This window comes from Taeniopygia guttata, chromosome 2 (genome assembly GCF_048771995.1).
Source record: "Taeniopygia guttata chromosome 2, bTaeGut7.mat, whole genome shotgun sequence".
Classification (NCBI taxonomy): Eukaryota; Metazoa; Chordata; class Aves; order Passeriformes; family Estrildidae; genus Taeniopygia; species Taeniopygia guttata.
Window position 1 is genome coordinate 16,779,547 of NC_133026.1, and position 24,440 is coordinate 16,803,986.

Consider the following 24,440-nt stretch of genomic DNA (forward strand, 5'->3'; position numbering starts at 1 on the left):
CCGCCGCGACCCGGACGCGGAAGCCCCGCGCCGCCGCCGCCGCCCTCCGGCCCGGTGCCGGGCGGGCAACCCAACGCCCTCTTTGAGGGCGGGAGAGCTCCGGGCGGGTTCGTGGGTGGCTCTGAAGCCGAGGTCTGGGGACATGTGGCGGCGCTCTTGGCTGCTCGCCTGCCTGGCCTGGGGCTGTGTGGCCGCGCTGTGCGGTTCCCGCGGGCTCTGCCCGGCCCCGAACGCCTCCAGCCCCGCGCCGGGTCAGTGCCCGCGGCGCCGGGCGGCGGATCTCTGCGCCTGGGCCCTGTCCTCCGACAGCCTCCTAGGTACGGCCTGCCTTGTCCCGGGGCTCTGTACGACCGTCCTGTCCTGTCCCGGGGCTCTGTATTCCTGTCCTGTTCTCAGGGCTCTGTATTCCTGTCCTGTCCCGGAGCTCTGTACTCCTGTCCTGCCTTGTCCCGGTGCTCTGTATTCCTGCCCTGTCCCGGGACTCTGTACTCCTGTCCTGTCCCGGGCTCTGTACTCCTGTCCTGTCCTGTCCCAGGCTCTGTTTCCTGCCCTGTCCCGAGGCTCTGTACTCCTGCCCTGCCCGGTGCTTTTGCTTGTTGGGTTGTGGCAGCTCCTAAAGCAGTAACTAAGCAAAGACCTGGTACACACAGTCAAATATAGCTTTAAAATTAAAACTAGATTGGTCAAAATGAGCGGTTTTTTTGGTGTGGTTTTTCTTTTTTTCCCCGAGTCCCAGTGTTAGTGCAGAGTTGATAACCTGACACGTCTCTGGAAGTACACAAAGCATTCTATCTCTCCTAGCTCTCGGGTATACAAAACTGCTTGTAATGATAGTGCTAATTGATATGATAACATTACAGAACTAATTTCATCAGGTGAATACAATTACTTGTGAGCATTAAGAAATCATACTGATAAATCTTGTGGCAGCTGGCTAGAACAGGATCTGCCATTAGAGGTAGTGAGAAACATGGCTAGCAGCAAAGCTCCAGAGATGCTAACTTAAAATAATTACAAAACAGTGACTATCAGGTACTGGAATTTTATAATTAATGTGGAATTGTAAGATTCTTGTAAGCAAAAGTCCATTAAGATGGTAAAACACACCATTTTAAAACAATATTTGTCCTCTGTTACCATGGGAAAGGGCACAGAGTAGGTCTGAAGGAAGAATGAAGCACAACTTCTGAGTACATATGTATGCTACAGCAAGAGCTACATATTCTAACCCATTCATTCACTGTTTACATTACTCAGAAAAGACTTCATCTGTTTTCTTGGGTTGTGTGGTGATCATTGCTGCACATGGACTGTACACAGCAGTTACTGGTGCACAGTGACTTAAATTTGTTGCACTACATTGTTCAACTGTGGGAAAAGCTGAACTTCTCTGTCTCCTGCAGATATCTTTTAGGGTGTATATAATTGAGTGCAACATCAAACTGCCCTGAGACTGTTCCAGTCACAGTCTATTCAATCTATTGTTAGATATGATTTAGATTTTAAAACTACAATGCCGTGGTAGATTCTTTAACTGCAGAATTTAGTAATTTTCAGAAATTCCAAACAACAAAATACTAAATTTATTTGGGCTTGCTTTTCATGGAGGCTTAATATACATTGGCAAAGTTGTAATACTACAAGTTTTAATTGTTTTTAAAGCATTTTGGCTGGATTTAGGAGGAAACATATTATGACTAATATGATTAATTGTTTTTTATATGGCATATCTTGTCTATTTCATGTTTACAGATCCTTTTCCAGTTGACGTGATCCAAGAAAATTATGTCCGTAACGTGAGAAACTGCATTTTTTCAGTTGTCTATCCTACACCTTTTAAATCTAGAGTTCGTCTTGTAGCTGTTTCAAAGGTTGGCTATTGTTTTTTTTATTCCTCTCTAATTAGTAGAAATTATTAATACATGTACTAAAGTATATTTAATATTCATATGCTGTTTATCGTGAAACATCTTTTCAATAAATACTTTAAACAAACAGAGCATTTAAAACATATTGTGAGATGTCTTTTAATGATGGAATCTGTAGAGAAAACATGTTTATTACCACTGAAAATTTGATCATGTTGAAGTATTACTTTTTTCTCCAGGAAGTTCTTGAAAATATTTTGGATCTTGATATATCTATCAAAGGATCATCTGATTTTCTGGAGTTCGTCAGTGGTGGGAAAGTGATATTTGGGTCTGTTCCACTGGCCCATAGGTATGGGGGTCACCAGGTAAGTACAACACTCATTCTTCCAGGTGGAATTGTGTAGGTCTTTCCTTGTGAATTACACCTTGATAATACCTGTAAGTACATGAGTGTATGTCTGTGAGTGCATGAATGCTTACTAACAGTTTGTCTGCAGACTTGTTCTTCATAACGGGCTGCAGGTGGAAAAGAACTATTATATCCTTCCACAGTACCCTGTTTACTTGCTCTGCTTTTGTTTATGCCTGAAGCAAATTATGTTTTTAACTTTCATTAGCTGCTGAGTCTGCTTAGCACCCAGCAGCCTGGCCAATTATTAGTATCTAATACTAATAGCTCAGAGGAGTGGAGGAGGACAGAGCCTCACTGCAACACCATGATTACTAAGGTTCAAGTTTCATTGAAATGGGTATGATTATTCATGGAGAAGAATGCTAGAATTTTATTTGTAATTTCCAATTAAAAAAAACCAAAACAAGCCACGTGGGTTTAAAGGCTCATTATACAAAAAAGACAGGTCTGTAGTTGTATGTCATAGCTGGAAGGTAAAAAAAAAAAAAAAAAAAAAAAAAAAAGAGGATTACTGGTGTTACTCTTTTCCTGTGGTTTTCTGATTCATTTTTGGAGTGAATATGGAAATACAGCTTTAGGGTTCAATATTTTAATGTGAGCAAATGTGTCTTTTGTGAGGACCTAGATTTAATCTGTGTTTCAAGTATAACTTCTATAAATGATCGAGGACAATAACTTGATTTTAATTTTTGCCAGTTTGGTAGCTGGGCAGGTCAGCTGGGGGATGGAAGAGCCCATTTGATCGGAGTATATACAAACAGGTGTGACTTTTTTTTAATTCTGGTTGAACTCTGTGTTCAGTTTAGCTGATTCATGGTTAACCTGAGGTCTGTCATTACAAATGCCAATGGTATTTTTGCAGGCATGGTGAGAGGTGGGAACTGCAGTTAAAAGGGTCAGGAAAGACCCCATACTCCAGGTAAGTTGCAGTTACCTATGTACTCTAAACCAGAATGTTTTCTTTTTGAAATTTGCTTTGATTTTATGACCAATTCCTTATTTCTCTGTTCTCCATAGGAATGGTGATGGGAGAGCTGTGTTACGCTCTTCTGTTCGAGAGTTTTTATGTAGTGAGGCCATGCACTATCTTGGAATTCCTACAAGCAGAGCTGCTAGGTATTTTTCTTTCCTTTGTTCACAGTATACTTATTTACAGGTAATTTTGTGACTGAGTTTCATTGAACGTCAATAAAGTAGGGCAGTTAGTTTCCAAGATGAAAGATCTCTTCATATATATGCAATCAGAACAAAATATATTCTCCACAGATTTTGGATAAAACTTTCCAGTAATAATAAACTCCAGAAGTTAATTGCATCTCATAGTTTGCTGGATTCTAGAAATACAACTCAACTTCAGTGTAGTAAAGACTCATTTCTGTAAAGTTAATTCAAATTCTAGAATCTAGACAACTAGGAAAATGTCAAAAGTGGTTTTTTTTTTACTGTAACTTTTAAGATTGGTGTGAAAAATTGTCATTCATATGAACAAACACTAATATTGGAGGTAGAACTGAATGTAGGCAATTACTCTCAATTCTTTATCTATGAAAGCACCTCTTGAGCAGAGAGAGAGAGTTCATGAAAAGAATTGAAACTTAATTCTGTGTGAATCAAAGGAGACTAACACAATCATTCATTTGGATGATTTTCTCAGAATCAAGTAATTGAATATTTTCAGATGATTGTGTTAAAAATGCCAAGTTCATTTTGTGTTCCAAGTAGTCTCAAGTCTGTACTGCAGTGTTTCAGGCTTTAAAGAAAGCAAATGTTCTGCAGAAAAGGCCTGTACTCAGCTGCCACATGGCTAGGTGTCTGTATTTGCAAAGTGTCTGCAAATCTCTTTAGCATTAGTTCTAACTCATTTGCTCTGTTGAAGTGCAGTGTTTGTAAATGACATTTTTGATGGTTTATTCACTGACTTCATCTTGAGACTCTTTGCTGTTGGCTGTTAATGCAGAACTTTAAATCTGTCTGAATATCAGCAGGAAATAATTTGGCAGGTTAGAGCCTCTCTTTGCCATCGTCTCAACAAATTGTTCAGTGCAAAACAGTATGAAATTACCCCTTTACTGTGCATGAAATTCTACTGAGCACACAGTGTGCTTCAGCTCTCTGCTGGCAGATTGGTTAAATGCCTGGCTCTCTTAACTGTTGTACAAGCTCTGCAGACTGTTTGCAAGACTTAATTTGGAAAAACCCCAGCTGACAGCCATATTCTTCCCGATGGGGAGCTGTTGCACTGAGGCTGGTGGGATGCACTTAACAGAGGTCTTGTCAAGTCTTGTCAGAAGTGGGAGGAAAAACCGTATGGCTTATCCCAGAACACCCAGCAGGTTGGTTTGCTCTATTAATTTTAAGTACTGTGTTCCCAATGGGGTGCTACAGTTTATGACTGTACTGCCAGATACAGAACACTTCATACAGTACCATTTTAATCACATCCTGAGACTACCAGTGAGCAGTGTTACACATGAAGTCAAAAGAGTGAGCCAACATGCATAGTTTTCTGAGTGGCTTTACTTGCATAGGGTTTGATGTTCATGCAGAACAGCAGGCAGAGCACTGGAAGTGTAAAGTCAAGCCCTTAAGTGAGAGCCAGGTAGGGAGGGATATCATCCATCCGTCCGTCCATCCATCCATCTATCCTTCTGTGAGTGCTGTTCCAGCTTCTGTGGTGTGGGTGCAATTTCGGTGCTCTGTTTCCTGTATTCTGTGTACAGCTGGTCTGCTGCTGCCTTTTCTCCAGTAATGGCACTTACCAACTGCAAGGACCATTGGAGAAGTACTTTTCTAGTGGGAATGTGTGTTTATGTGGCTGCTCAGCTACCTGGCCAGCTCTCAAATGTTGCACATCCATACTAACTAAATGTCAATGCCTCCGTGGATTTTTTTTATCCGCAATAGAAGTGCTGGTATTCTGTAGGAATTTGGCAGAGAGCCTGCTAAGAGTTATGCAGTAAAAAGGAAACACCCTTTCTTGCAGAGGTCTGTACAAAAGTAAAGCAGTTGCACAACTTTCGTGCCTTCTGTCCCTAGTGTTCTGCAGTACACACTATTTTGTAGGTGTCTGAGGTTCCTTCTCTGTTTCTAATTTTTTTTTGTTTTCTCTTGAAGGATTAAGATTTTCTTCTTCCATCTAATTTACATCAGAGCTTTTTGTACGTAATCCTACAGACATACCAATTGGTTTCAAATGAGTATTTAAAAAACAAAATCCATCCTAATTCTACTTTTATCAGTACAGCTCCAATAAAAGAAGATTGATTTCTGTATATTTTTCCTCTCTTGAAATAATTCACTGCTTGTTCTTTGCAGTTAATAGAACATTCAGTTTGAATAGCTACTAGTTATCTTCAAAAAACTGAATACAATAACAATAATTTAGTTTCAAACCCACAGTTACTGTTGCAAGAAACCGCACTAGGTAAGACTTCATGCTATTTTTTTTCATGACCTTTTTGTACATATTTATGTTTATATGGATTTCTCACATTTTTGGTTCAACTGAATTCTTTCTAAAATTTAAATGCTCAAGTATGTAAAACCAGAATCTAGTGTATTTCCAAAATTAAACTCTTGAGAATTAACACTGTGACTGTCTTCAGTCATTTATGAATGGAACCATAGGTTTGTCTCTTGTTCTTTGCTGTCTATCTCGAAGAAAAGTTTGATTCTGTCTTCTCTGCTGTTTTCAGCCACCTAGTAGCAGATATAAATAACTGCATTAAATATCAAATAGCATGCCACCAACTATATTTTGAATCATGGAATCGTAATTTGGGTTGGAAGAGACTTTTACTGGTCTAGTCCAATTCCCCCCTCAATGAGTGGGGACATCTTCTCTAGATCAGGTTGTTCAAAGCCCCCTCCAACCTGACCTGACCTGGGGCATCTGCTGCCTTTCTGGGGCTACCTGTTCAGTGTCTCACCACCCTCTGAGTAAAAAACTTCTTCCTAATACCTGATCTAAACCTGCCCTCTTTCCGTTTACAGCCATTCCTCCTTGTCCTATTGCTAGAGGCCCTGGTAAAGGGTACCTGTCCAGCTCTCTTGTAGACTCCTTTGGGGACTGGAAGGTGCTGTAAGGTCTCCCCTTATTCCCCATGAACAGCCCCACCTCTCAGTCATAGGAGAGGTGCTCCAGCTCTCTGGTCATTTCTGGACCCATTCCAAAGGTCCGTGTTTCTCCTGAGTAGAATATTTTCCAGTTATCAACAAGCAAAGATAAAGAAGAATTACACAAAATTAGCTAAATTAGCCTCCTGCTGGAGTCTTGAACAAGGAATCTTCTGTGCCTATTAAGGGGATAAGATCTCTTTCAGAAGATGGCACCAAGCTGGATTGTCAGTGTAATCCCCGTTGTTTTGAAGAGAAAACTTCCTACTTGTTAACCTTAGAGGAACATGGTGCCCTTGTTTGTGAGGATTGTAAATTTGTGAGGATTGATTTTTCCTGATAGAACAGAAAATACAAGGAAATTACATATTTTATTTAAACAAATTAATGCAAGTTGTGAAATATTTTAAAGCAAGTTGTACTGATCTCTCACAAACCTCAATATGTGGATAAATATGAAAATGTATAGGATGTATAGAATTTTAAGGCAAATGAAAGGAAGAGATTGGTTTTAAAAATCCAAGTACCGGTAGCAGTGATTGCAAAGGACCACAGAGCTGTCCCCGAAGTTTCTGACATAATTTTGGCTCATGTAAAGGGAGGCCTGCATCTGATGCAAGAATTTGGTTTCTAATTTCTCTCTCCTCAAAATTTCCATGTTGTCCCCAGGGAAACTGGGACTTAGTTGGTGTTACAATCACACTAATCTGTCACTGAGGTTCCAAGTGAATGCACTGCTCTTTTTGAGAGTAGACATCTCCCCAAGAACAGTGAGGATAATGAAATTGGACAACACTATATTAAATACAAAATAAACGCATCTTGGCCATGAACCTTGTTAAGCCTCAGCATCTTCTTTGCCTGTGTCATTTGTAAATACAAAGCTATGCCACCAAAACAATCTTTCTTCTTATGAAGAAGATGAATTTATAGAAAATATCACTTTGATCTTCATTATGAATTACTTTTGCTGAGGTAACTTTTAACATTCATTTCTTGTTTGCTACAGCTTAGTTGTAAGTGATGATGATGTGTGGAGAGACCAGTTTTACAATGGAAATATTAAGAAAGAAAGAGGTAATAAACATATTTTAAAATGTTACAACAATGTTACTTAATTCACCATGAAAAGATGTGTAATAAAAAGTAATAAATTGGCTTAATTTAATTTATTAAGATATGAAACCTCTCCTGAGAAAATCAATCTGAAACACATCTTGGTTGAAGAAATGAAGCCCTCTGAACAGGTCTTCTATGATTGTAGCATACATATTGAAAGAATATGATTTTGATTTTCATTTCCCATTACAAAAATGCTATTGAAAACTAGGGAAGTTTTACATTGTTTTGATATCAATACCAGGATGGGTAGAATACAACTGTGGCCATGTCATTGTGACATCATCTACACCTGCTCTGAAAAAGAGAGATGGCACAGAATGGTGAAAAATCTGTTTGTGCTCTTTCTTTGAGGCTGGCATTTCTGGAGTGATTCTAATATTAATGCACTAACAGAATTTTGCCTGTGGTTGCTGGCATAGCAAATCAAACTTTATCATTATGTAGTGTAGTAAAATATGTGTAATAAAATAATGTTATACATATTCATCTCTTATGTGTTAGGCATACTTACAAAAACACCATATTAACTGTGCCTATACAACTCTGTGTCTATAGAAACAACACATGGTGGTTTTTCCTATGGAACTGTTTTATTTTGCTGGTGCTCTGTTTACATTTAAACACACTTCTCTTTATATTTAAGGTGCAATAGTGCTACGACTTGCCAAATCGTGGTTTCGTATAGGATCCTTGGAAATCTTAGCTCACTCTGGGGAACTGGACTTACTAAGGTTTGAATTGGATCTTCACAGTCACTGAAACAGTTTTCTCAACCATCAAATTACATTAGAATTCATGTATACAGTTGGAATTTAGACATAAATTATTTAACAAGTGAGATTACATAATTTAGAAAGGTAGCCTGCTATTTTTATACAAGCTTACCAAAGATCTTACCTCACAAGGGTAAAACCCTTGAGATGTTTCTAAAGGTCTAGATCTTACAAAATGAGGAGAATTTTATACCTAAGTAGTTCTGGTAACTAAGCACTAGGGAGGAGTTGTTTGTTTTGGAAAGATTTGTAAGTTGAAAGTCTAAGTTCCTACATTTCTCAGTTTTCTGTGACAGGTCCTGCAAATTTTAATGCATGTATCCCATTTCCCTAAACCTGTCTTGTAGGAATGTGGATAACTGTTTTGGGAATGGCCAGTTACTGTTGAAGTAACCCTACTCCATAAGAATTCAGCTATACCATTTTCTTTGTGAGAATTGTGATGTAGAGTGGTTATTCCTTGTAATCTTATACTGTTTTTTTTGGAAATGCAAACTCTTTTTTTTTCCATAAAAAATGGATATTGCTGCATGCAATTGCTACCATGTCCTGGTATTATCTGGAGATTTAATGTGGGGATAATTTTAACTCTTTGTGGCAGTCTCCAGTCATATTTATGACTACAACCTTAGGTTTTATCTCTAAGCATTTTGGAAGATCTTACTCTAATATTCATTGGAATAAATAGACTGAGTTTTTTACTAACTATTTGTGGCAAGCTGTAGATCAGCATTTTGCTGTTTGAAAACAAGAATTTTTAATTATCAGTTCCAAAGTACCAGTTTAAAGAATTCTGTTTCTGCTGTTACAGAAAATTGCTAGACTTTATCATCCAGGAACATTTTCCATCAATAGCTATGAATGATTCAAATAGATACCTGGTAAGTCTTTCTTAAGAGTAATTTTTATTTTCCAGAAGTATGTGAACAAAAATTACAGGAAGGTCTTCACAATTTCAAGTTTTACAATATTTAAAAATTTGAAGTAAGATTCCAGGTTTTATTAGCAAAAGTTTGTTAATTCTCTGCAGTAAAAATCTGCTTCTTGATATTTTTTTTTGTCTTCTCAAAGTGAAATATGAACATTTTTTACCAGTTTCCATTTTGGAAGTGTTTATCATGAAGCTTCCATTTTCTGTTGTATTTTTTTCTTTTACTGCTCAGGTTGTCAGTGAACAGTGGTCATGTTGTGATGAAGTGTGCTTTTGCTAATGTAAATGTAGTATATATAGTATATTCTAGTATACTGCCTAGTATGTATAGTGCCTTTGTTTTGGTTTTTTTTTTTTTTTTTTTAATTCTTAATTTCTTTCAGGGCATCTGTGTATACTTATTTAACAACAGTCTTTCCTGGATAAGGTTACTATGCATTCACATAATTTAGAATGGGAATGACAATCCTGATGGACACATACCTAAATTTGAAAAATAGAATGCATTACATATTTCTATAGTGAATAAAATGCTTATGTATTTCAATACTTTTTATAGAGAGAACTTGAAGTAAAAGATGTATTTGATTTTAGGAATTTTTCTCTACTGTCGTGTCAGAGACTGCAAATCTCATTTCCTTGTGGATGTCTGTGGGGTTTGCACATGGTAAGGTGCCAGATGGCACTGGCTTTAGGGGAGGGACACTTTACAGTAATGTACTTAAAAATGGCTTTTATTTTTCACCTGATGTTTTGTTCTGCTGATGTCTTCACCTACAGCTTTATGTGTTATACAAGGGGCTTTTGTAACAGAGTTACGCTCTCTGATCTCTCAGAGCACCTCTGCGACAGGATGAGAATAGGGCAGCAGGAGTTCTCAGAGCTGCTGCAGCAGTGCAGTGTACAAAGACAGGGTACTGATGCCATGTGTAAGTTTAACTGCTCTGAATTTGATCCATCCACATAAAGCCCTGGCCTGTTACAGTGCACAGGACACAGAGCTGTCTGGCTCTGCTGCAGATTTGTGGGATTAACCCCAAAACAGCATTGGGAGCCTGGGTGTGCTGCGGGGCATGGGCTGGGGGCAGAGGGATGGGTGTGTTTTCCAAAGTCGGATTCCTGAGAGCTCTTTAAATTCAGTGGACCTGTTTCACAGCAAATTGCCTGGAGCCTGGGGTTCAGGTGGAATTTTAACTTTTGTTTCTCCTTTCTCTTTAACTGTAGGTGTGTGCAATACAGATAACTTCAGTTTATTGTCCATAACAATAGATTATGGTCCATTTGGATTTATGGACGCCTATGACCCAAGTGAGTGTAGCATCTGGGTTTGTTTTTTTTTTTTTTTACTTAAAATAATATTTTTCTATTAAATTATATCGTTTCCATTGCATGAAAACTCCTTTCATTATTAGCAGAAAAACCCTAAGCATGTGTACTGTTTGAAGAGCTTTAGGGGAAAAAATTGCATTAGTGATGAGTTTTATGATACACTACATAGATTGCATTCAAGGACTAAAAGTCTTGTTAGTGAAATATTACTATTAAACCCATTTCCATGAGAATGTTCCCACTTGAACACCATCAATTCAATAGATACTACAACAGAAGCCTAGAAAATTAAAAATTGTGTATTGTGGGAAGCAGCCAAAAGTAGAAGTGGAATAGAGTAACTTTGAATGCATGAAAGCTCCAGTTTTATAGTCATAGCAGCTAATTATATGTTGGAAGAGAAGAAATCAAACCTACACAGTCATGGTAACTTTTCTTTGAAAATCTTAACTCAGTCTGGGATTGATAGATAGAGGTTCAGTATGTACATAAATATGTATTCTTAGACTATTGTCTATAGTTTGCAACTAAATAAACTTCAGAATCAGCAGAGGTTATCTTGCTATGTGTTTTCATACCTGCAGCATCAAATTAAGGAAAACTCATGAGAATAAATGTCATATTGTTTCATTGTATTGAACAAAATGGGGCTTTTTTGCTCTTAGATTTTTCTTTATAGGGTGGGTTGACCCCAGCTGGCAATTAAGGATCCAGAAGCCATTTGTTCACTCTTCCCTGCTGTGGGCTGAGGGACATAATTGGAAAAGCAAGGTTAAGGAAAAACTTATGGGTCACGATAAAGACATTTGTGTAAGTCAAGGGGGAAAAAGTGGCAGGGGTGACCAGCAAGTGATGCAAAGATAATCACTCACCATATGTCACCACCAGACTGATGCCGAATCAGTCCCTAACCAAGAACTGCCTTGGAAAAACTACCCCCAGATTTTATTGCTGATCATGACGTTATAGGTGTGGAATATCCCAGCTGAGCTCAGCTGTCCCAGCTGCATCCCCTCCTAGCCCACCCCAGCCTCATTTTCTGGGGTTACAGAATGAGAATTGAGCCCTTGATGCTGGGCCAGCCCTGCTGAACAATGTGTAGAACGTTGCTGTGCTGTCAGCACTGTTTTGGTCACAAGGCCAACACACGGTGCCAGACAGGCTGCTGTGAAGAGAGCTGAGTCTGTCCCAGCCAGGCAGTGCACGCTAGAGCCAGATGAGAGGTGTTAGAGAAGAAATTCAGACTGGAACCACTCACCAGATCTGACAGATGAGTTAAGAGTCTCCTCCTTAAAGCTCCATTTGCTGTCAGTGTCCTCTGAGGGCCGGGGTGATGTTGTGTGCATGGATCAGCTTATCTGGGTTTGATCTGAGTGAGGGGTTCCCACTGATCCCCTCAGAGACTGCTGCTGTAGATAGGCATACATTTTACTTCTGCATACTTGTAACTTGCTGGACAGGTATTTGGTATCTCCCAGATAATGGATTTGAATACTGGAACACGTTAGGCCTAATTTTTATGTGAAGCTTGCTTGTCCAATTGAAACAAAGCTTGCTTAATTGACCTATTGAATGCATTTTTACTGTACATGTAAATACATTTTTACTATATGTGTGACTTTCCCATAAATACTTAAATCCTGATTCCAGTTGGACATTTGTTTGCTTAATCCATGTGCTAAATAGTAGCACTAGATGTAGTAAAAATACTGGGTTTAAGTGTAAAAGACTGTTTTAAATGGTTTTTTTTCTCTGTAACCAACTGAATTTACCTTGTATCTTCAGGTAGGAAAATGTCACTTGTAACTCATGGGAACTTGTGTGTGAAGATGTATTCCTTAGATTTTGCAAATAATAGATCTTGAGTTAACTCACTTTAAATAAGTATTCTTGTGATCTGATTTTAAATATTTAGTAGTTTTAGGTTTATAGGTCTATAAGTTTGCTGTGTAAGTATAAAAATGAATGTAATTCAATATTTTAACATTGATTGTTTATTTTAATTACTCTGTTATGGGAAAGTAATGTTCTGTTTGAAACAGATTTTGTTCCAAACACATCTGATGATGAAAGGAGGTATAAAATAGGAAATCAAGCAAGTGTTGGGCTGTTTAATCTCAGCAAGCTGTTACAAGCTCTAAACCCTTTATTGGATCCCAGGCAAAAGCAGCTGTAAGTAATCCTTAAAATATCATAATGCTAAAAGGAGCTAGTGAGATGGGAAACACTGTAATCACATATGCTTAGGAAAGAAAGGGATTAGCTTTTAAAATATTGCATTTCTTTTAACTGGAAATTGATTCTGGATTAATTATTGGCCAGAATAAGACTGGATTGTGGGGAGAAAATTTTTTGTTGGTCAGAAATAGTATTAAAATAGGACCACAGGGAGGTATTAGATGTTGTGTGATCCTTTCTCCTTTCACTAAGGTAGGACCTTTACCTGTAGTTTTCTGTTCTAAGATTGCCTAGCTTTTTTTGTAAGACATTTATTTAGGAAGACCATGCATCCTCCTGAAGTAATGAAGTAGTATTTTAATAGGCTCTTGTAAAGATTCTTTTATGGAGAATAGATCCCAGATGATTCAGAATATCAATGTTTCTGAGAGAGCAGGCAGAAGTTTTCGTTGTTTAGTGTACAGCAGTATTATACTTGCAACAGCATTTTAGTTCCTTAGAACTTGACATTTCTTCTGTTTTGCAGAGCTTCCCAAATTTTGGAGGGGTATGGTGAGCACTATCACAGTCGGTATGCACTTTCAGAACTGAAACCTTCTAGTCACAATACTATAAAATATGTAATGTTCACAACTTCCATACTTTCTTATTATTTTCAGTTTCACAGAACTATTCAAAACAAAATTGGGTCTTCTTGGGGAGAATGAGAATGATACCTATTTGATTGCTTTCCTCTTAAAAGTGAGTTTACTTTGCTAATTTTCTTGGCAGACATCTGAACTGGTACCCCACACTTAAAAGCACTCAAAAAAGTATCTTTATTCACTAGATTATGGAAGATACAAAGGCTGATTTTACAATGACATTCCGAGAGCTGAGTGAAATTACTGCAGACCAGTTAAAGGAGCTCCATATTCCTGAGGTATAAATACAAGCACCCAATCCTACGAATACTTAATATAGAAAGAATAAATCAAGTTGGACATAACTCTGATATAGTAGAGGCTATCTAAAGCTATGATTCATCTGGGAAATATGTTCTTGTGTCATTATTAAGGGACAGAGGGACTAATACATCTGTGTCAGGCTAACACCCCTTCTTAAGCTTGTATCTGGTAATGATGGATATATTAATGAAAAATGCTAATGAAAGGTGCCTTCATGAAAAATGCTGAAGTCAGATTTTCAGCCTTTGGTACAGGTCCAATAGGAGTAGTCATAAATACTCATACACAACTAGGAATGTGATTTTTGTCACATTTAACATGGGTCTGCTACAAAGAATTTTCTTCCCCTTCATCACCCCATTGTTTTGTTTAAGAATACCTTTTGTCCAACAAGTGAAGTTGCACAGGGCTCATGAGGAAAATTTCAGCCTCAGGTCAAGCAGGCTGTTCCTGATATGGGCTTACCCGGTGGCCTAAACCTCTGCTCTCAGGCATATTTGCTTATCTTGGTATCTAATGATAAGTGAGATTCCATCTCAACATAAACTCCTGCTCGAACTCTTTGCCCAGAGTGGCCTCTGCTCTTCCTTGAGTAAGAGATTGGTTTTAAATGAAACTTAATGAAACTTAAAAATACATTTTGCTATTGTGTCCTGCTCACCCTGCTGTCTCATCCTGTGTTGCTGCTAACTTAGCCTAAACTTACTCTTCAGGACCAAGTATAACCATATATAAAACACATGAAAGTATTTAATTTTTTTACCTGGATGTAGTGCAATCTTTGAAAGTGGAAATATAGCTGAAATATTTGAACTGTACTGAGATGCTAGGCAAGTCATAATTGAATAAAACAGCAAAAGGGAAATTCTGAAAAGGAAGCTTGTAATCTGGTTCTGAAAAGGAACCTAATCTGGAAAAAAATAGCCCTTTTGTGAGAGCCAAAATTATTTTTTTCCTTTTATTCTTGAATACAGTGCCTTTTCCATGCAATGAATATTGTTCATTTTGCCTGGGAAACTTCATTGCCTTCCCCAAACACCTGATTTATGTCTGTTTTTGAAGCCAATTTAAAATGAGAGCAGGTGGACTTAGGAGGGTGTGTTGAGGCAGCGGGATGACAATGTAAAGCACAGAATGAAAATGAGGAGTTGATGGTTCTTTTTCCATGTATAATTAAGTGGTTTTGAGCAAATTTTCTGGTTTTCCTTGTTTTCTTCTGTTAAGCAAGAGGTCATTTTTTATGACCTTTTCTATGAACTTGAAGCCAATAAGAGTTTAAAAGTTTAGATGGTCTAGAGGTAAGCAACAAAAAAACCCAGGAGTTGTGGCCTTGGAATTTATTGTTTGCACAGGAGGGTGATAAGAGTATGGGTGTATTTGTAAGAGAAGGTATTCTTGTCATAGAACCCAAGGGATTTTTCCATTTATGTCAACTCCATCTTCCCATCTTTGAAGGTGTTGGCTGAGGAACCAGCAACTGTGGTGTAGTTGTGATCCTGCTGCTACACTAAGGGTCATTTCCAGCCTTCACTTGGTAGCAACCTGATCTTTTTTTTTTCCCACATAATGCAATTATTGAGCCCACAAATTCTGAGTTCCAAAACTGATGTGGAAAAACAAGTACAATTTTATGCTGGTAAAAAGTTTTCAATGTTTTAAAGAATTTCAATTTTAAAGTAATTTCACTTCTGTTTATTTACACACCAATACTTTTATGCGTAAGTTTTCTTATTGATTTGTACATAATTTAAGATTTTTTCAGCTGCATACCAAAATTGACCTAAAAATGCCAGAATCCTTTGGGAACAATGCAGGAGTCCTTATATTTAGTATTAACTGAAAACATTCTGAAATTCTTCCTAAAGCAGCTTAACTCTACACATCTTTGAACAAATGCATGATTCTCATACTCACCTGTTATCCACCTCCCTGATTCGCAACTGTTAGTAATTTCTGTGCTCATTTTTAGGACCAAATATAGTTTTCATATCTTTTTTACTCTTATTCCTCAAAAAAAAACCCAAACAAATAAAAAACCAACAAAAAAACCCCAAAAAACCCAGATGGGATCAAAACACTTTCTTCTTGCTTTAATTTCCCTTACCTTTTATCTATGTCCATTTCTTCCTAATCTGTTCTTTCTCTGTTCATTTTTTTGTCTGTGAGCATTGGCTGCTTTCAGCGGAGGAATATGAAGCAGCTGTTAGCTCGGTGTATTCAGCCAGGGAAGCCTGGTTTGTGTTTGCTGTCCATCACTGGAGGCAGTAACCCCAAGCTCTGATTTCTTGCTGTCAGCATTTTCCAAATTCTTTCTCCTCTCCTGCTGTCTCTATTCTTCCCTGGTCTTCTGCTATCCCTGTAGACTTTAGTTTCCCTTTCCTTCACCTTTTCTTTATTTATATATTTTGCTTATTGCACCATTTTTGATGAAAAAAACCTATCTGAATATATCTGATCCATGTACAAATCTCAGTAGAGAGTGAAACCTGTAATTATGTAGCTTAAAAATCATATAGGTCAGACAATAAGCCAAGGAAAAACAGGGGTGAAGTGCTAGAGGTGTTTAGGTAAAATTTTTGAAAACAGAGATGGATTCATGTGTCTGTATCATGCTAGCAAAAATAAATAATTTGAATACAGAGGAAAAGATACCAGTAGAATGTTTAGGGAGAAGATTCTTTGGAGGGTTATCATACATTTGCCTTTTAAATTTTTTTATTGTTCATTGTCCTGGTTTCATCTGGGATAGAGTTAATTTTCTTCCTAGTAGCTGGTACAGTGCCATGTTTTTGATTTAGGTTGTGAATAATGCTGAAAAGACACTGAAGGTTTAGTTGTTGCTGAGGAGGGCTTACACTAAGTCAAGGACTTTTCAGCTTCTCGTGGTGCCCTGCCAGCAAGGAGGCTGGGGACAGACAAGAAGCTGGGAGGGGACAGAGCCAGGACAGCTGACCCAAAGTGGCCAAAGGGATATCCCAGAGCACTTGGTGCCATGCTCAGCAAATAAACTAGGGGAGAGCTCGGGGGGGATAATACCCTGCTTGGGAACTGCCTGGGCATAGTTTGGTGAGCAATTGGGGTTTTATTTCTCTCTCCTTTTGATATTTTCCTTTTCACTGCTATTATTATTGTTATTATTAAATTATTTCAATTATTAAACTGATCCTAACCCACGAGTTTTCTTACTTTTTACCTTACTTTTTACCTTACTTTAAACCCCAGTTGAGAAGGAGCATGGGCAAGTGCTTATGTGAGGCTTAGTTGCCAGCTGGGGTTAAAACACAGTATTTGTTGCTTACTTTGGTTTTTGCTTAACAGGAAAATAATTCTGATTATCTGTCAATAAATATTTCTTTCTCTTTAGGAATTCTGGGCTCTCCAGGATCTGGGTAAACACAAATTATTTTCAGAATGGGTTACTATGTACCTCCTTAGATTAAACAGGTAAATCTGATTGCAGTTTAAAGTGTGCATTTGCCAGAACCAGGAAACTTTAGTCTGCAGTGATTTTGCATAGTCTTTAATGGGTCTAATAAACTGGCCCAAGCATGGTTTCATATGCCTTTTTTGTTTTCTTGGTTCTTCATTGTGCTGGATTCAACAATAATTGCTGTTGTAGTTCTGTTTTGACACTCAGGTACACAAAAATGACATGGTAGGAGTAATTTCTATTCTTCGTCTTTCATTGAGCATCTGATCCATTTTCTTTGGTTAAAAGTTTTTCTTAAAATACCAATCCTACAGATTCAGTCCAAGAATCACAAACAGGCTTTGCAAGTATATAGGAATGAATAGTGTTTGATTACTGGTTTTATTTATTTATTTATTTGTTTGGGGTTTTTTTATTTATTATTATATAATAACATTGCTTTATGGTGTCCGGGGATGGAAGCTGAACAGCTGCAAATTCACAGACTGTGTTTGGAAACCATTGTGTTGCATAGATAGGAATTCACAGGATTCTTTTGTGTTAAATCAATAAAAAATATAACATTTTTTTCTTAGTTATATATGGTATGCATGGCTAATAGTACTGAAAATAAATACATATCAGATACTTGGAAATTTTATTCAGTAAATAAAATTCTTAAGGGAAAAAAGCAATACAAGGCACAAAACCTACAAGTAAATGTGCAGTTTTTTCCAAGTCTAATCATTCGTAGAGATTCACACCAGCATCTGCCAAACACAAAAGCAGAGCACTTAATGATTTTAATGGAAGTCATATAAGATATTTCTAAAAATACATCAGCTTAATCCTCACTAGCTAAAGTGCTTTCTGTTTTTCTTCTTTTTGTTTGTTTTTCATGTGTAGTTACAACAGTGACTCAGATGCCAAAAGAAGAATAAGAATGGCAAGTGAGTAAAACAATCCAAAGGAATTATATGCTTGCAGATGGCAAATATCTATTTACATACCTTTCTTTAGTGTTAGATATTTTTCTTTTTGGGTAGAACTAAAATACAGTATTTTTCTGAAGAGGAGAAGCTCTCATTATGCTGCTGCAAATCTTGTCACACTACATTCATTCAGTCTGTCTCTGCCCTTTCTACATTCTACAAATAATTCATATTTCTGATAGAGACACACTTTTTGTTTCAGTTATCCAGAGGAAAAACTTGTGAAAGGACTATCTGGTCATAGAAAGCAAAGGAAGGTGCTTTGATTCTCCAAGTTTTTCTAAATACAAAATGGCAAAGGTACTGCTGTTAGGTATCACAGCAGAAACAGTGGATATGAAATTCCAATAATTGTTCAGCAGGAGATATTTTTGCTCTGCAGTAAGCTGTGGTAAATTTGTGAAATTTGCTTATAAGAAAAAATGAGCAACTGAAAATCAATGACCAAAAGGGAATAAAGATCTAATCAAACTCTGCCCATGAGGCTTCACTGTTACACTGCCTTACAGGGTGCTTGCTGCAAAGCAGGATGGAAATGGCTGCACTGTTCTGTTAGATATTGATTGGCCACTTTCTTCTAAAGCTCCAATCGATTTGCTGGGAAAATGGCAGGAGCTGGCACTGACTTTCAGTAATGAGGTAGTAAAACTCCAGAGGGCACTGTTTATTGTTCCAGGTTTGCATCCCCATTTTTTAACAAAGGCTCTATCCTTTTTAAAGAACACTTCTTAAAATTTGATATGCATTTTAGAAAGTTAATATGAAAAGAGCTACCAAGAATAAATATTTGGTTTTTGATAGGGTTAAGAAACTTCATCTGTGAGTTTCTGAGGCACTTGGCTCAATTATTGTTTTTAAGTTTCAAGCTCCTGTCTTCCTCAGCTAAAATTGAATGCTGAAAACTGTCTAAACACAGTTCTTATGTTTCTGTATCTTTTAAATCTGCTTTTAGAGAAAATCCTGACATCCTGAGGTTTTATTCCAAATCAGAAAATATCCTAATTTGTCAATGGTTTTCTGCAAACCATCATTATTTTTTTCTTGATGCACCTCAGAGGACCTCATAGTACAGGAGACAGATGAAACATGGAAAAGGTTTTGCCTCCAAAATCACACTTGTGCTAGTGGTCTTAGTTTTGGTAGCAGTCAAAGCTTGATCTGCAAAGGTTCACGGTTCAGTTCGTTTTCTTCCATATAATCAACCATCACTCTCTAATTATACTGCAGAGCTGCAAAAATTTATAATAGGCTGCTGATGTTAGTTTGTTCTTGTTTTATTTAAAATCAACAAGTTTTGTTGGACCTTTGCTAGCTGCTCCATATTACAGGATGACTGAATTTTCTTACAGAGGTTTTGGGATTTATTTTGTTCTTTTTTGTATTTTTATGTCCATGGATTTAAATAGATTGCTTAGATGCCCCTGTGGTCTCTTTAAAAATTATTTCAGTTTTTGTTTTGTTTTTTTGTTTGAGCATTTGCTTGTAACAGTTGCCCTTGTCAGCACAACTTCAGAAGAAATCTGGTTCAATTCAGTCAAGTCTGCATTTTTACCCAGCATTTCATGTTGAAGACAAATCTGTCCTGGCTCCTCAGATTCCCAGCTGGGTTTGGAAGTTCCACTAAATTGTGTATTGCTGTCTTTAACTGACCTTGAATATATTGGCATTAACACCTCATTATTCATCACCCTTCCCTAATTGTTAGTAAGTGTCATAAAAAATCTCATTTCTCAAAGTATGTTAACTTGAATCATTTGAAGTCATCACTTATTCATTATTTTTATTTTTTTCTCCCTTTATTGAATTTTCAGTTCTTAGTAGTGTTTTATCTTGCACTACCTAAACTTAGTTCTTCTGGAGTTGATCAAAAAGTTTTGACAGACCAAGTCTAAAATTGTATTTCTTTACAAAAGCAGCATGTAAAAAAAGTCAACCAGATCATGCTTATAAGGGCACAAAAATTCTTTTGCTTTGTCCTTTTCTTACCTGGCTTGTGTTACTCTTTCATAATTATCTTGTCACTTGTGTTAAATGCTGATATTTTTAAAACCACTGTGAAACTTGTCAAATTGCAATTGTTAAGAATTTATTTCTGGGACAAATATTCTCCTGCTAAAATGACTCACAGCTCTAACGTGAATTACCATTTTTTGAATGAGTCATATGTTAACTTTTTCACCTTTTGAAATGTTTTTTAAATAGTTATCACACTTTACTATTGATAACTAATTTACTGGATTAAATCAAATACTTGGCCAGAGCAAATTGTTTTGCCAAGTGGAAATGCACTGGTTTTTAGCAGTTAAGGCAGAGTGTTGTTAAGCCTGTGTTGAGGTTATCAGGATTCCCAGTAGACAGTTGTATTTATTGGCTTTTTTAATACATGTAAGTACATACTGGACAGTGGGGATGTGAAAAAGAAGAATGTCTGTGGCCCCTTCTAATACATTATTTGTAAATAAAATAACTTAATAATTAATTGATTAAAGGAATTGAGTAGAGGGAAGTTTGAGATGGTAATTTTGATGATTCCTCTGGTTTTTTCAATACCCTCTTTCATATATGCTGTAAGGGTGTTTATAAGAATATTTTATAAAGGTCTAAGGATTTTTAAAAAGAAATATATAAACCTAACATTTATTAATATAAAACCTTCTGGGACATCAGTGGAAAGGGAAGGAGATTAAGTTTGTGTATGTCCATAAATCACAGACTTTTGGTTTCAAGTGCATGAGTGAAACACCTTTGGTACCACTTAATACCTTAATGTAATAAATGCTTCCTGAATTGGGCAAAACAGACCAATGGCAAATTAAAACTTCAAAGCAGGCTTGAAGTGTTACAGTCATTCTGTAACATTGTTTTGATCATTAGGGAAAACTTACTGAAGTAGAATTCTATGCCTTTAATTGCAGAACAAAACGAAGAATTTAATTTACATAATCTGCTAAAAAATTGATAATTAGAGCCATGTGTGCTGATATGAATTGTCCCTGGTATACAGTTTGACAAAACTCCTTTTTTAAGTTGATAGTGGCTCTGCTGTAGGATATATACTGGCTTACTAATTCAGCAGTTTTCATTTTCCAGTGTTGCTACATTCTCTCTTCTGCTCATTAGATAAAAGCAACCTGAAAGAAGGCAGGGAAGCAGTGCAGTTGTCATGAATGTTTCCAAAAGGATACAACAGACAGCTGCAGAAAAAACTGAGGAACCTCTGCCTACCCCCAGCCAGGAGATTAAATTTTAAAAAGCAGTTTCTAAAAAATACACCTGAAATATAACATTAAAGGCTTTTATGGCTAAACTTTTGTTACATGACATAGAAGGAGTATCTATATACATATACTTTAAAGGATATAATAGTAATTACTTTTTAAATTAAATAATACAATATTCATTTTTGTGATCTCGAGTAAGGTATTGACAACATTGAAATGTTTTCCATCAACACAGCAGGAATCTAGGCCATGGTAAACTCATTGCACTTGAAAAGCCTGCTGGTGTTCCTCTATCAATGTCATGTTCTGTGCTACTCTAATTTCTGTTTGGCACTTTGGCACTACTGATAGTGCAAGTTTAAAAAATCCTTTAGCAACTCATAGAATTAAGTAGATTGATTAATTCCTTTTCCTTTTTATGCATTTTTTTCTTGATCTGCAAATTTAAATCTTCTTGAAGATTTCAGTGACATGTTTCAGTGACTGTTTTCCTTTTGTTGAATACGTATAACTAAATTTAACATTATTTGCTCTTGGTTTCAGCTGTTAATCCTAGATACATACTTAGGAATTGGATGGCAGAATCAGCAGTGCAAAAAGCTAATTTGAATGATTTCTCGGAGGTAAAATGAGCTTTCTTTTTCTTGACAGATTTAATAATAACTGGCATAACAGCTAATAAAACAATTTTTACATTTACACTTGAATTGTATTACATTTTGACCAAAATTGTACTATATAACATGAACTGCTATTTAAAATACTAACAAAATTATTAATAGTACTAATTATAACATAAATACTAGTGGCTGTATTAATAGTAGTATTAATAATAGTAAGCAATTCATGTGATAGTTTCTGGAGCCAGGAGGGTGCATAAAGTGGAAAAATCTTTGTTTACCAGAAAACATTTGGTATAAAAGCTTACCCACTTTTAATTGCTTCCAGGTTGAGCTCCTAGAGCAGGTTTTACAGCACCCCTTTCAGAGGCAGGAGGCTGCAGAGAGAGCAGGGTACTCCCTGCGCCCCCCAGCCTGGGCCAGGCATCTCAGAGTCAGCTGCTCATCCTGAGGGAAATTCAAACAAGCAAGAAGAATGATCGAGGTCAAAGTTCAAGCTTTCAAATTGGGCTGATGGATCAAACCACAGGAACTTCTCTCCCTTAGACTTTGTGGACTGGAATCTGCTACTGTTCTTGACCAATTTATGAAGTCTCAAGATTAAAGAAGTGCTTCACTAGGTATGGGTGCATCAGCAGATTATACTGGCATTGACAACTCTGCCTCACATTCAGCTGTGCGTTACTTTGAGTCCCAATATTTAAGTCCTGCCAAACTGTAACATCTAACCTCTCAAAATTCATGGCTGATCAGGTGGGTTTTAATAGCTTTTAGTGACTGATCAATTTAAAATCCATGTAAGCTAGTTTTAATAATGCTGTATTTTGATGATTTTTCCTCTTGCTGTTACAAATATAGCTGTGTTATGCAGACATAAATGTTCTTAAATCTTGCAGACCTGGCACAGAGCATCATCTCAGACCTTGACACCTTTTCTCATTCTGATTATGTTTTGTCCCATTAAACTGACAAAAGATTTAAAGGAAATTCAGTTAAATAGTTAGCAAAGATATCTGTCTTGGGAGAGACAAAAGATGTCTGTCTTACTCCAGGGTAAGTTTTGGTGTCTTTGCTGGTGTCAGGTACCTATCCAGAGGACCACTGCTCCTTCAAAGTATCTTTTGGTAGGAGTAGAAAGATTATTGGTTCATAGATGTGAAGTCTCAGGAAAAATTAACTGTTTGGCTCTGGAAAAGGCCGGCGTTGGAAGCATCTTAGCTGAAACTGCTTCCATTTCAGGTATGGAGGAAGGTTGAAAAGGACATGCTGCAATTTCAGGTATTTTCATGCTAAAATACTGTAAGGTCTAGTGATGTATAGACTATTTAGAAGGCAATAGTTTGGTAGAGGTAGAAGGATTAATTTCTTTTTACAAACGCTTTGAATTACTGCATTGAAACATCTTTTTGTATTTTACAGCATATTTTGGTACCAGATCAAGCCAGATAATTGTGTATCAACAAGAGACAGCTTTGTTCTTTGAATGGAGTTTAAATGTTACATTTTAAAAATTCCATGTGACCATGTACCTACGCAAAATAGTTGATAGAGGTCTAATCATCACAGCATTTTACTTGATTTGTGGAGTTTTCTGTAGGCTTTGATTTTCTTTGTTTTGAAGAAAGTTCAAATTCTTTTGTGTAAGATCAAGTGTATGAATTATTATTGACTGCAGATGTAAAATGTATTAAAATTGATTTTTTTTGTGTTGTAACAAAAGAGAAGGGAGGAAATAGGGTGGGAGGCTGAGCATTCTGGTGAGAAGAGTGAATGCTAAAAAAGCTATTCTAAAAGTCTCAGTGTTTTGTGACCTTGCTGTGCAACATTTTTCCAAGGACATGTTCTGCTTTATTTTGATGCTGGATGTATATTTCATAAAATTAATTTGATTTAAAAATAGTTGACTTGCAGACAGCTGTTGACACCTAAGTATGACAAATATGTGCACTCCTAATACCTAGTCAGAAAATGACACCTAGCTCTTCAATGATTCTGCATAATGCTTCCTTCAGTTATATATGGAAAGGGATTGGGAAACAGTAATCCTTCCCTCATTTAAATTTTTTTTTTAGCTCCTATTTTTAACCCTCTTACTTTTAGGTTGTTGGTATTTTTCCCCCTCCTCTTTGAACTGAAGCTTGCACTGGTCTCAAGGCATTTCTCAGTTTGGCAGTTTGAAGGTGCTTAGATACCTTTTGAATGTCCCAGCATGTCAATTCAAGATTTCCAGGTGACACTTTTGTTAGTGGTGGGCATAGTTCTCTTGGTGAGAGCTTTTTGCTCAGTTCAGCTGAAAGCAAGAGAGCTCAAAAACCAGTAAGAGCCGGATGGATTCTCTCTGTGTCAGCTTAACATGGTGTTTAAAGCAAAATCATTTCAGGAAGAAATGCATGGGGTTCCAAACACTGTTTTTAGCTTTAAATAAAATAAAACAAAATAAAATAATTTTTTTAAAGTAGTAATTTCAAAGGGAAAGACATTTATGAAGACATGGTTACAGCTTTATTTCTGCTAAGCTT

The 24,440-nt window shown here is 37.0% G+C and overlaps 1 protein-coding gene across 1 annotated transcript; it reads left to right on the forward strand.

Moving 5' to 3' along the window:
• The first annotated feature begins 5 nt into the window (after window positions 1-5).
• On the forward strand, window positions 6-24,379 carry LOC101234087 (protein adenylyltransferase SelO). The gene is made up of 19 exons (XM_030264481.4): window positions 6-317; window positions 1,753-1,871; window positions 2,108-2,236; window positions 2,980-3,044; window positions 3,146-3,202; window positions 3,301-3,399; window positions 7,409-7,476; window positions 8,165-8,252; window positions 9,106-9,175; window positions 9,820-9,892; window positions 10,450-10,533; window positions 12,597-12,726; window positions 13,259-13,303; window positions 13,392-13,473; window positions 13,562-13,654; window positions 17,044-17,123; window positions 17,995-18,038; window positions 21,845-21,924; window positions 22,250-24,379. Exons 1-19 carry the CDS (start codon window positions 143-145, stop codon window positions 22,370-22,372), a joined length of 1,704 nt encoding a protein of 567 aa, XP_030120341.4. The 5' UTR covers window positions 6-142; the 3' UTR covers window positions 22,373-24,379.
• Window positions 24,380-24,440: the final 61 nt, after the last annotated feature.

What these genes read in the sequence shown, in the direction of transcription:
- LOC101234087 (XM_030264481.4), top strand. Translation starts at nt 143, where the DNA reads ATGTGGCGGCGCTCTTGGCTGCTCGCCTGCCTGGCCTGGGGCTGTGTG. An exon ending in GTCTGTGGGGTTTGCACATG is followed by an intron (nt 9,893 to 10,449) that starts GTAAGGTGCCAG and finishes CTTTAACTGTAG; the next exon opens with GTGTGTGCAATACAGATAAC. An exon ending in GGTGAGCACTATCACAGTCG is followed by an intron (nt 13,304 to 13,391) that starts GTATGCACTTTC and finishes TATTATTTTCAG; the next exon opens with TTTCACAGAACTATTCAAAA.